Source organism: Capsicum annuum, chromosome 4 (genome assembly GCF_002878395.1).
Source record: "Capsicum annuum cultivar UCD-10X-F1 chromosome 4, UCD10Xv1.1, whole genome shotgun sequence".
NCBI lineage: Eukaryota > Viridiplantae > Streptophyta > Magnoliopsida > Solanales > Solanaceae > Capsicum > Capsicum annuum.
Window position 1 is genome coordinate 218,991,100 of NC_061114.1, and position 12,950 is coordinate 219,004,049.

General features: G+C 36.1%; 1 protein-coding gene across 1 annotated transcript; it reads right to left on the reverse strand.

Annotated features, from left to right (window-relative positions):
- Nucleotides 1–8,705: 8,705 nt before the first annotated feature.
- LOC107867304 lies at nucleotides 8,706–11,096 on the reverse strand. Its single transcript, XM_016713470.2, has 2 exons — nucleotides 10,112–11,096; nucleotides 8,706–9,783 (listed from the first exon to the last, which is right to left on the reverse strand). Exons 1-2 carry the CDS (start codon nucleotides 10,723–10,725, stop codon nucleotides 9,075–9,077), a joined length of 1,323 nt encoding a protein of 440 aa, XP_016568956.1. The 5' UTR covers nucleotides 10,726–11,096; the 3' UTR covers nucleotides 8,706–9,074.
- Between the last annotated feature and the right edge of the window lie 1,854 nt (nucleotides 11,097–12,950).

A 12,950-nucleotide genomic window follows, 5' to 3' on the forward strand; every position in this document is an offset into this window, starting at 1 on the left:
ACATATATCATTTAGTTAGAGTAAGGGATACAGAAGCGGCGCCACCAACTCTTCACACTGTTTCAGTGGTAAATGAATTTTCTGATGTATTTCCTGAAGATCTTCCAGGTTTGCCTCCTGAACGAGAAGTAGAGTTTGGTATTGATGTAATACCAGGCACCCAACCAATCTCCATTCCTCCGTATAGAATGGCCCAAGCAAAATTACGAGAATTTAAAGAACAATTGAAAGATTTACTAGAGAAGGGATTCATAAGGCCTAGTATGTCCCCCTGGGGAGCACCAGTTTTATTTGTGCGCAAAAAGGATGGCTCACTGAGGATGTGTATTGATTATTGGCAATTGAATAAGGTGACTATTAAGAATAAATATCCTGTCCCAAGAATTGATGATTTATTTGATCAGTTACAGGGCGCCAAGTGCTTTTCTAAGATTGATTTGAGGTCAAGTTACCACCAAGTGAGGGTCAAAGAGAAGGATATACCCAAGACAGCTTTCCGAACATGGTATGGTCATTATGAGTTTCTAGCTATGTCATTTGGGCTAACAAATACACCCACAACTTTTATGGATTTGATGAATAGGGTGTTTAAGACATTCCTGGATGTATTTGTGATAATTTTTATAGATGATATTCTAGTTTATTCTAGATCAGAAGAGGACCATGCCAATTACTTACGACAGGCATTGCAGACTCTTCGTGATTGTAAGCTTTATGCAAAGTTCTCTATATGTGAGTTTTGGTTAAAGTCGGTGCCATTTTTGGGTCATATTGTATCTAGTGAAGGGATAAAGGTTGATGCTCAAAAGATAGAAGCTGTGAAGAACTGGCCAAGGCCCACAACGCCTACGGATATTCGTAGTTTTCTCGGGTTGGCCAGTTATTATAGAAGGTTTGTTGAAGGTTTTTCTTCCATTTCAGCACCCTTAACCAAGCTAACCCATAAAGCATCCAAATTCCAATGGAATGATGCCTGTGAGAAGACTTTTCAAGATTTAAAGAACAAGTTGATTTCTATACCCGTGTTGGTACTTCCAGAAGGCACCGAAGGGTATACAATGTATTATGATGCTTCCAGAATTGGTTTAGGATGTGTATTGATGCAGCATGGTAAAGTAATAGCATATTCTTCTAGACAATTATGGCCATATGAGAAAAATTATCCTACACACGATCTTAAGCTGGCAGCAGTTATTTTTGCTTTAAAGATATGGCGCCACTACTTATATGGAGTTCATGTTGATATATATACTGACCATAAGAGCTTGCAATAGATTTTTAATAAGAAAGATCTAAATTTAAGGTAGTGGAGATGGCTTGAACTATTAAAGGACTACAATGTTGATATCTTGTACCATCCAGGGAAAACAAATGTGGTAGCTGATGCGTTAAGTCGTAAGGCTATGATGGCGCCTATAGAAAGGCAAGGGATGATTAAGTATTTTCACCAGTTATCTAGTTTGGGAGTTCACCTTCTTGAAACTCCGGATAAAGAGCTTATTGTACATAATGCTGCGGAATCTTTATTAGTAGTTGAAGTGAAAGAGAAGCAATATGCAGATCCTATTTTATTATAGCTTAAGAAGAACGTTCAGAGTGGTGCGACCAAAGCATTTGAGCTTACACAAGAAGGAGTACTTCAGTGCCAAAACCGATGGTGTGTGCCGGATGTAGACGGGCTAAGAAAGAAGATTATGACAAAAGCATATTGTTCAAGGTATTCCATTCATCCAGGATCAACCAAAATGTATCAAGATTTGAAAGATATGTATTGGTGGAATGACATGAAGAAGAACATTGCAGAATTGTAGCTGAATGTCCAAATTGTCAAAGAGTTAAAGTTGAGCACCAAAAACCTGGAGGTTATATGCAATGCATTGATCTTCCAAGCTGGAAGTGGGACATGATCAACATGGATTTCGTTATTGGTTTTCCTCGTACATCTCGAAAGTTTGATTCTATATGGGTGATTGTTGATAGGCTTACCAAATTCGCGCATTTCCTACCAGTTAGGACCACTTACACAGTTGAAGAGTATGCGAAGCTGTACATTAAAGAGATAGTCCGATTACATGGAGTGCCAATCTCTATTATATCAGATCGGGGAACCCAATTTACCGCAAACTTTTGAAAGTCTTTTCAGAGGTGTTTGGGAACACAAGTGAAGTTGAGTACAGTTTTTCACCCTCAAACAGATGGACAAGCAGAACGTACCATCCAAACACTTGAAGATATGCTACGAGCTTGTGTAATAGATTTTAAGGGCAACCGGGATAATCATTTACCTCTTATTGAGTTTGCCTACAATAATAACTATCATTCAAGTATCAAAATGGCACCATATGAAACTTTATAAGGAAGGAAGTGTATATCACCAATAGGATGGTTCGAAGTGGGTGAAACTCTTTTGTTCGGACCGGATCTTGTTTATCAAGCCATAGAGAAGGTTAAAGTAATTCAGCAACAACTAAAAACAGCCCAAAGTCAACACAAGTCATATGTGGATAGTAGAAGGAGAGGGCTAGAGTTTTCTATAAGTGTTTGGGTATTTTTGAAGGTATCACCAATGAAAAGGGTAATGAGATTTGGCAAGAAAAGGAAGTTGAGTCCACGTTATATAGGCCCATATAAGATCACTCGAAGGTTTGGACAAGTTGCATATGAATTAGAGATACCCCAAGAGCTCTCATCAGTACATCCGATATTTCATGTGTCAATGCTTCGAAAGTGCATTGGAGATCCATCACATATCACTTCTACTGAGGATGTGCAAGTTGCGGAAGATCTTACCTATGAGGAAGTGCCTATTGCTATTCTAGATCGCCAAGTTAAGAAGATGATAAATAAAGAGATAGCATCGTTGAAAGTACGTTGGAGAAATCATCAAAGGGAGGAGATTACATGGGAAGCTGAGGAAGCAATGAAATCTAAGTACCCTCATTTGTTCAAAGATGAAAAAGAAGTTCAAGAAACGGAGTTAGAACATTAACAAGTAAGTTTTTTTTATATATGCATAGTATTTATGTGATGATGTGAATATTAATGATGGACTTGAACTTGTTTCGGTTGAATAACTACGCTAACATTCTAGGACGAATGTCCTAAAGGGGGTAAGGATGTAACACCCCATATTCAAGTACGTGTATTAGCGTATTCAAGTACGTGTATTGATCTTATTTATATGGAATTAATTTTTTTATTTATTTCATTTATACCAGAATTTGCCCGTCGATAGTTCCATGCGAAGGTTATTGAATAAGATTTCCAACGATATAAAGATTTTCAAAAATGGATAGGTTTCGGATATAATCGATCACGTTCGAAACTATAAAACGGTGGTTGGGATATTTGGGAATAGTATATGTGCAGGAAAATTTCCTGCACACAAACTACTGAGGCCAGCCAAATTTTTGGGTCAACTTTGAATGATCATAACTCCCTTAATATAATGAACTGGGAGAGATGAAACATATGAAAATAAAGATCTTTGAGTCTTCTTTCCAATGCAATTGGTTTCATCCAAATCCAACGTCTGAGTAAGGAGTATACTCGTTTTACTTCAGCCTATCAAAATAGATTTTTAGGGTCAACTTCAAACGATCATAACTCCTTGTACAGGATGAACTGGGTGGACTACTTTATAAGAAATGAAAGCCCTTTGAATTATCTTTCCAACGATACTAATTTCACCCAAATCCGATATCGGAGCAAAGAGTTATGGTCGATCTACTTTAACTTATCAAAATAGTCCATCAAAGGACAGATTTGACATTATTTAACTTTTAAAGGCATTTTGGTCATTTTCTATTATATTATGGACGGGAATATGTGTACATATACATGTATATGAGTTCAAAAACTCATTTTCATCATCAATCATTGAGAAAGAACAAACCCTATTCAAATTTGACCTTTGAATTACTTTTGATTCAACCGTAGAAATTCCAAAGTAATCCGATAACTGCGTTTGTCATCTCGAGAACTTCGAACTGCACCTATTATTTGTGCAAACAGGATTGCATAATCAAGAGATGAATTCTAAGGTATGAATATTGTTTGCCTTTGTTCTTTTCCATATATATGTGTGTGATAGGGGATTATATGTATTGGTTGTTATTGAAAGGTGATAGAAATAGGGTTATGGACTATTTTGCATGGTTTAGTTGTATTGAATTATGGAAGGTAGATATGGTAATTGAGTTATGAATGGTGGATATGGTGATATACTATTGAATTGATGATTATTTATTTCTATGGCTCAATTTGGTTTAATGGATTGGTTGGAAGGATAAATGAATCCAAACTTTATATTGGAGGATATTGTATGAATATACATGACATGTGAATGTAATTGGAGTATAAGAGGGTTAAAGTGACACCCTTTATGGTGTAATTAAGGCTTACTACTTAACCACTAGTTTGGTGAATTCAAATAATTGAATTGTGACGTTTGGTTGCTAATACTAGATTGCTATATATGTTCATTGTAGATAAGTAATCCGAAAAGACGGGAAGTCCATTTGGGACTAGTATTGAAGTTGACAGTCAGGTATGTAAAGCATACTCTATACCATATCTTTGGCATGAAAGTGAACAATTGTTCTATTAAGAAAGTTTTCAAAGTTATTCAATAACATGTGATCCATAATGGTTTTTGTATGATGTCCTACGTTATCAATGAACTTGTTTCCAACCTACAAGATGTCAAGACATTTCAATACTTACTTGTCTTCCAAATCTTACATGTTTATTGCGCTAGTGAATGTCAGAAGGTATCCGGTTACTCAAACAAGATCCATGTGTTATTAATGACTCCAAAATGTTTCATTGATATACCAGTAAGTATCTACTTCATTGTTATGGCATTGATGACTCCAAAACACTTCATTGATGTGTCAATAAGTTCTTACTTCATTGTTATTGCATTGATGGTCTATTTATATGTCTCTTATTGATGTATCATTGTTTCAAAGTATCAAAAATATGGTGGCGACCGAAATAACAATATCAAAGATTAATTGAACTAAGTGATGGAAGTTCTCTCTTATCGGGTGGTATCCCAGGGGCATAAGCCTATCATGGATCGATCCCTATTTATGTGTTTATGGGTGGTATCCCAGGGGCATAAGCCTATCATGGGTCGATCCCAGTTGATATGTACTGGAGGCAGCCTAATGGTCACAGTATAGTACAATAATGATTACAAAGATGATAAGAACAAAGGTAAAATGATTGAATAAATACAATGTACAGGTTGTCACAAGTTCTAATAAGTGTGGTCCACTCCTATTACGATTTATTCACTTGTTTCTGATTTTTATTGAGTTCCTATATCATATGTGATTATCTACAGCTTTACATACTCAGTACATATTTTGTATTGACGTCCCCCATGGGGGACCTGCATTTCATGCTGCAGGCACAGGTACCTCAGCTCATACATCGCACAAGTAGGAGCCAGGATATCCAGCTACTTTTGGTGAGCTCCAATTTGCTTCGGAGTTTTTCGTGTCATATCCAGTCACTTTTGGTATTGTATAGAAGTTAGTTATATGGCGGGGTGTGTCCCGACCTTAGTTAAACTCTGTGTATTGTCTAAAGGCTTTGTAGACCTAATGTACAGTCAAGTTGGTGTTTTGTTAATAGACGTGATGGCTCCAACGGCCAAGTATTGTATATACATATATATGTGTGCTCGAGCTTATACAGGTGATTATTTCCTTTTATATGCGACATGATGATGTCTGAATTTCGGGTTGTCATAGAGGTATGCATGGGAAGTATAAGGTTATGAGCTGGTTCTCCCGGGCCTCCTCGGTTACGGGTGCCAGTCCGCCCCAATAGGATTTGAGGCGTAACACTAGCTTTGATACCATGTTGAGCTTCATACAGAGAAGGAGAAAAATGGAGAAAATATTTTTTTTCATTGAGAATGAATGAAACAGTAACTGTATAGCTGTATATATACACTAACCGACCCTCTCTCTGTTATCTCTAACTAACTTTGATTATCACTAATTAATTAACTAACTAACATCTAATCACAACTAACTAAAGGACAACTGTCATACGCATGTGCTACTCATGTGACTCCTTCAATACAGCCACATGCAGTTTTCCCTCGTATAGAAACCAATTCAACTTACTATGGTTAAGTAATTTAATGAAGCGAAGATATGCATTAATTAACTACTGTTAAGTGAAAGAAGTACTCTTCGTTTTATATTACTTTAAGAAAACTTTAATTAGACTAATAAATTAACCTTACTAATGATGTTTTAGAACTTTAACTTTTATTATTACTATTTTATGTAGTTATTTATACTAACGATAGAAGGGTAGAAATATACTAAAATTTTATTGATTTATAAATTTGACATATAAATTAAAACAACTATAGAAGTCAAATGATTTGAAACGGATGGGATGAGGTACATGCATAAAACCATAATTCATATATTTGATATAAATATATGTAATAAGTTTTCAGGCAAATTGAAGAACGTGACCTCTTCACTGTAATGAGTGGACTTGGAGTAGCCTGTGGTGCAGAAAAAAAGAGTGCTTAGTTAAGAAGCAACACAGACAACGACATCGGATTCTTGTTAGGAATGACTCATTCTGAACCTATTACAACACCACACACACTCAGCATATTAAATGTTACTGCTTCTCCGCTGCTACTACAGTAATAAAATTGACCAATTTTAATCTAAACACCACATCCCCCTCCCCCGCCCCCACCCCTTCATTTACTAGTCTGCATTGATTGTGCTACTATTTTATTTTATTTTTGGACGGCATTATATTACTTCATAATATGTCTTATATGTCTTTAAGATATTGGTGCATCATTTACGATTCAACTTAAGAAATCAGGATTCCAATACACCCGATGTAAAAGGGAAAGAAAGAATATAGCTATAGTACGAGCTAGTATATATTTCGTGTGCAAGAGATGTACGATCTCTTCAAAAGAGTCATCAATCTTCATATGTGCAAGGAAAAGTGCTATTGCTTGAAAGTGTTTTACTTTTAAAATGGTGTGAACAAGAAAGGAATTGAATGAACTTTTAGTTGTAGGAAAAATCCTTAATTTTGGAACAGTCCCAGCGGAGGCATCAACTTATCTATTGCTAGTTGAACACTATTTTGGAAGTCAAAATTTTTTCTTCAGGCGGAGCCTTTCAACCAAAAAAGCAAACATATCTACCTTTGAAGAGCGATTGTTTGGAGGAATCTTAATAGCTCAATTATTTGACTATCTCGATTTTTATAAAAATTTGATTCTCACGCGCTTGTTTGGAGGAATCTTAATAGCTCAATTATTTAACTATCTCGACTTTTATAAAAATTTGATTCTCACCTTGTAGTCTCCCCACCCTTAATTCCCCGCCAGCAATTTTATTTTATTTTTTAAAAAATGTGGTTATTTAAATTGTGCATGGTAACAGTCCAATTTACCTTGGACCACAAATATTGTTAAATAGGTTTTAGTAATTAGCTTTAAAATGGTTTAAAGATGTAGAATAATTCAGCCATATGAACAATAAGAGATGAATACATCAAATTTAAATTTTAGATACAGCCTTGAATATTTGTAGTGTAATCTAATAATAGTGTTGGGCATGACTCATGAGTTGCCTAGGCAAATTGGTCCTAAATTGGCAGACCTAGTCTTGCTTCCACGTTCAACAATTTGACAAGAAGACTTAAAAGCCAGGCTGTTAATTTAATTTCCAAATCCCCCACCAACACTACAATATATTGGCCTATGCTTTGGTCCCCCACCATCCTCAGTAGCCCACAGAAACCAGAACGGCACAAACTAGTTGGCCTTTATGGTGCTGTAGCAGCAGATATATCATATATACACTATCACCACTGTATTGTTAAACAGGCCCCCCCACATCCCCACCCCAACCCTGTCTACCAACTCATTTTTGAAAAACTAAAAGGATTCCTCTCAAGTCTGTCATATCCAGTATTCCCACCTTAAAGAAAATTGGTATTCGGGTGTACTTAAACTCTCGCTATGTCTAAGGTCAGGGGATAAATCCGATCACAAGGGTCTATTTTACACAATTTTATATTGCATTTTGATCAGAGATTATTTTCAAGGCTTGAACCCGTAACGTCCTGATCATATGATGTTAACTTTACCGATTATTTCACGGTTCACCTTCAATCTTCCCACCTTAGCTTCTTAAAAACTATGTTCAGACTTCAGATATATCACATATTTCACTATTTATCAATTTTCCTTCCTAGTCATAAGCATGGCTGGCAAATCCCTACCATTGTCACCAAATCATAATTTTCCTTTTAATAAAACCGCATTACAGCTATCTCCCACATTTAGCACATTAATCGTATCAAACCACTTACTAATATATATTTTTTTATGTACCAAACTCGAGTTTTCAACCCTTGCGTGCACGCACGTTCCCCTCAAATCCGCTACACATCATAATCAAATACTATCCCCTAATTATCTCATTTAGGTATAGTTCATAGTAATTATATACTATAATCTTTAATCAGCTAAACTCCAGATGTTCAAATTAAAAAAAGAATGTATAGATTTCAAGAGCATCTTCATCAGTTTGTAGCGACTAGTTGTAGTATTGAGAAGTACCAACGACTGAAAATAGGAATGTAATGCTCGTAACTGAAAATATAGACTAGAAAACATGAACAAAACATAAAGAGAAAAACGACATTGACATTGACAACTTGCAATAGTGAAGAAAGTTTACAAGAGCAACACACCAAGTTAAGGAAAAAAAAAACAACAAAAGTGCTCTGTCAGTCAAATCCCCCACAATCTCTGTACATATTGAAGAAACAAAACATCAACCTAATAATGTTCGTTAGTACTACTAACAATCAGAGAATTTTTTCAACCTAGTGATGACCGACGAAAACTAAAACTCATCGCCACCATTTACTACTCACAAAAAGCAGTAAAACAACACAGAAAATTACAATGAAAAAACGGTTAAAAGGGCAGCTCAGTTCGATATACTAAAGCTTTCATTACGCGCGGCTTCTTATTGGGGAATGAAAAACAGTTAAAAAAGTAAATCTTGAGAAGGACACAATTCTTTCCTAAGCTTCTGAGAAAAAAGCCTGCAGGCATCAATGCTGAGATCAATAGCAGCTGACAAAGCCACGAATGCCGCTGCATCCTCCGTGCAGTTCACATGCTGTACGCTAACTTCCACTGTTGGTTTACTGCACTCACCTTCCACATTAGCTGACATTACAAACCCTCGATACATACAACAAGGCCAAAGTCCATACCCGAAATCACCACTCCCTCTCGGGCTACACGCCGGTGAGGCAGCGGTAACAGGTGTCGATTTCCCATTGGTTGATACACTCGTTCCGAGGTCGATCACGAATTTTCCGCCTTTGTTACAGCTTAGGGTTGATTCAGCCAAGACTATTCCAGCTGCGGCTGTGTCTGGGATGAGTTCGAACCTGTACCCGAGGCCGTCTGCCGAGCCACGTTCGCGCCAGGCCTCGAGTCTACCCCATGGTTTCCATGTTCCGTCCCCTGGACGGAGAATTAGCCAACAGCCAGGGTTGGACCGGCTTACTCGGTCTGATCCTGGCGAGGCTACGAATGGTGTAACCATCGACGCAGCAGCGACTGGTGAACCAGAGAGATCGTGGACTGTAATTGACCATCCTTTTCGTTCCTTCCCTGGTCGTTCCCTTTCGCTTCCGAACGAACTTAACCATCCTCGTGAACTACTATGCTCCAATGGCAAAGACCTGAAAAATGTAATTCAAAAATCGTGAGGAAAAAGTGTAACGAAGCGTAATAGAAAAGGGAGAAAAAGTTGAGTATCTTTGCTTAAAACATGAACTATGTGTTTGTTGTAGATTTTTCCCAACTAATTACTGACATTGGAAGCTACTTTTTGAAGCTTTAATTAGGAAGTCGTAACAATCTGAGTATACTTTTCACTTGAATACTGAAGAATTCAGAACGTTTATGCGGCAAATGTAGTGTGTGAGTGAGCCCTAATTGTGTCTGCGAAGCCTGTCGGCACCAGAATTAAAGTGTAAAAAAGAGTGAAAAAAAGCTATCTGAACCAACCTGGACCTCTGATTCCGGTCACCGGTGGTCCGAAAACTGAACTTGCATGTGAAAACAGGTTGACGAATGTTTCCCTGAATTTGAAAAACCTGAGGACTACACTCCGGCTCACCGTCAAATTGAAACACAAATCTCGGGTCAGGTTCCGCCTTAACACTCAAATGAAACTGCGCACTTGAACTCTTCGCTTCCTTTCCGATCACAATCCAACCATTGTGAAACAACACTGACCTAGATTCACTTCCCGCCAGATCCAAAGGTACATCGACTTTCCCTAACAACCTCCCTGAATTCACTCCACATGTCGACCCTCGCCGGCCAGTGTAAATCGAAATTTTCAAGTACAACTTCCCGCCACCAAACAAAGACTTTGCAACTAGCTTCTCGAGATCAGACTTGCTTAAATGAAAACTCGCCGCATGACTTTCGGGAAACTGACTCTCCGGCAAAATGCACGGTACTACCGCCGTCTGTAGTGGAAAATTCTTCAGTTTGATTTTACAAAAACACGGCGACGACGACGGATGCACGACGGAACGAGCTGGTTTCGATGCTACCGGAATCTTCAACGCTAAATTACACACACTCAGTCTCACAAATGGACATGGATCCATTTTCGGTTTGACCCGAAAAAAAAAAACACTCTCAAGTTTCACCAAGTTATATATAGCTAAAAAGTTGAAGGACTAGCGTAGGTTAAAGAGAAAAACTAATGTGCGCCGTTGTTGAGAAGAAGAAGAAGATGAAATAAAGTCCATAGGGATTTGTGTATAAAATTGGCTTCACTTGAAAAATACAAAGGAGAAAGACAACTATAATAAGTTCTTTTTCGCAAAACAAAATTTATATATAAGAAAAAAAAAACTTCGGTAAAGGAATATAAAATTTTACGTATAATATAATGTTTATAACTAATATTTTTTTGTACGGAGGAGTGGGTTTGTTTAGCAGCTAAATAGAAACTCTGTTCGTGTGGTTGGATTACAGCTGTGTACAGCCTGGTTTTTTGATTTTATGCCAGTAGGAGTTCGGCTCCATTCTGTTTGTTAAATTACCAGATTATCCTTATTTTTATCATGGAATGACTTTTATGACCTTGGTTGTTGTTGGTGGGTCCCATTTGATGATCTCTCAACAGTTTGAGGCTGGGGGGAAAAAATGCAATGCATGAGAGTCTCTTTTGGGGCAATTTGGGTATGACACGTGGCATGTCAGCTTTTGATTAAATTAACGTCAGCATGAAGCAATATTCTACTAGTAGCTTTTTTGGATCATGTACTCGGTGCCCGCATCGGAGCCAACTACATTCCAGACGCATCACACTTTTGTTCGGGTCGAGTGATTTTAATTTGGAAAAATTTCAGAAATAGCAATTCTATAGTCTTAATTATAACTTTTATAGTAATAGTTTCATGATTATGAAAAATAGCAAATTGTATTTGTATTTAAGTAAAATGTTGCTATATAAATACATATATAAATTTATATGTATTACTCATAAATACATATGCACAACTAAAAAATACATATTCTTCTATTACTATGAAATGGGTAAAATATTGCTATTTTTATTATAAATTATAATTTTTAAAAAATGTTACTAATTTATTGTAATTATAAATTTAAGAATGCTATTTCGTTTGAATTTCGTCTCAAGATGGCTCAAAACATCAAACAGTTTTTCATCAGCTTAGCTGCTGATTAAGGAGAAAAGTCAGCAAGAAGTATTAGTGGCATCCAATTATGTAGTTTGCAGCTAATCATATTTGAGGGGTCAAATATAAAAGGAAAGAATTGTTTATGAAATTGTCAAAAATATATAATTCATCAGCTTAGCTGTTTTTTTTCTTTTTTTTTTTCATTCGGTGTTCAGTGTTTGCATTGGAGCCCTGACTAATTCGGATCGCGCGTTGTAGAGCCCATTAAGATGGCAACACTCCCAACAGAGTTTTCTCCACACCCAGACATCAGCTTAGCTGCTGCCATCAATAAATATTTATTAATGATGTTAATTATATAAAAGTATCATGAAAAATTGTATGTTACTCTGTACTCTGTAGTTGGTAATTGCTAATTTTGTCGTTAGTTGTATGTCATTGTTAATAGTTGATTACGTATTGTTTAATTAGGAAATAATATAATCGTAGGCTGTAATCTAGCCATTGTAAAATCAATCAATTTCCTATTTCATCGCTGTCAATTATATTCAAATATACAAATTTGAATATGAAAGATGACACAAGAAAATAAAGGAAAAGATTCAAAATTACTCTTTTAACATATGGAAAAAAAGAAAAAGAAGGCATAAGTGAGCCAATACCTATCTTGTTAATAAAATGTTTTATCATCCAGTTAATACCTCTCTTTTTACATTTTTAGACTAATAATAAAACCTCTTTAAATATTTTCTTTTAAATTCAGTGTTGATCGTTTTACTCAAAAGGCATAAGTGAGCCAATACCCATCTTATTATATTTTTAGACAAATAACAAAACATCACGTAATTAGGTTTAAATGATTTCTTTTAAAATTCAGTGTTGATCGTTTTACTGAAAAGACATAAGTGAGCCAATACCTCTCTTGTTACATTTTTAAACTAATAATAAAATGTTACGTAAAGTTTAAATGATTTATTTTAAAATCTAGTGTTGATCGCTTTACTCAAAAGACATAAGTGAATCAATATCTCTCTTGTTACAATTTAGATTAATAATAAAATGTCCTGTAAAGTTTAAATAATTTCTTTGAAAATTCAGTGTTGATCTTTTTACTTAAAAGATAGTATAATTTAGCCAAACATATAATCGAAAGATTAGTTTTAGCAAAATAGATGAATCGA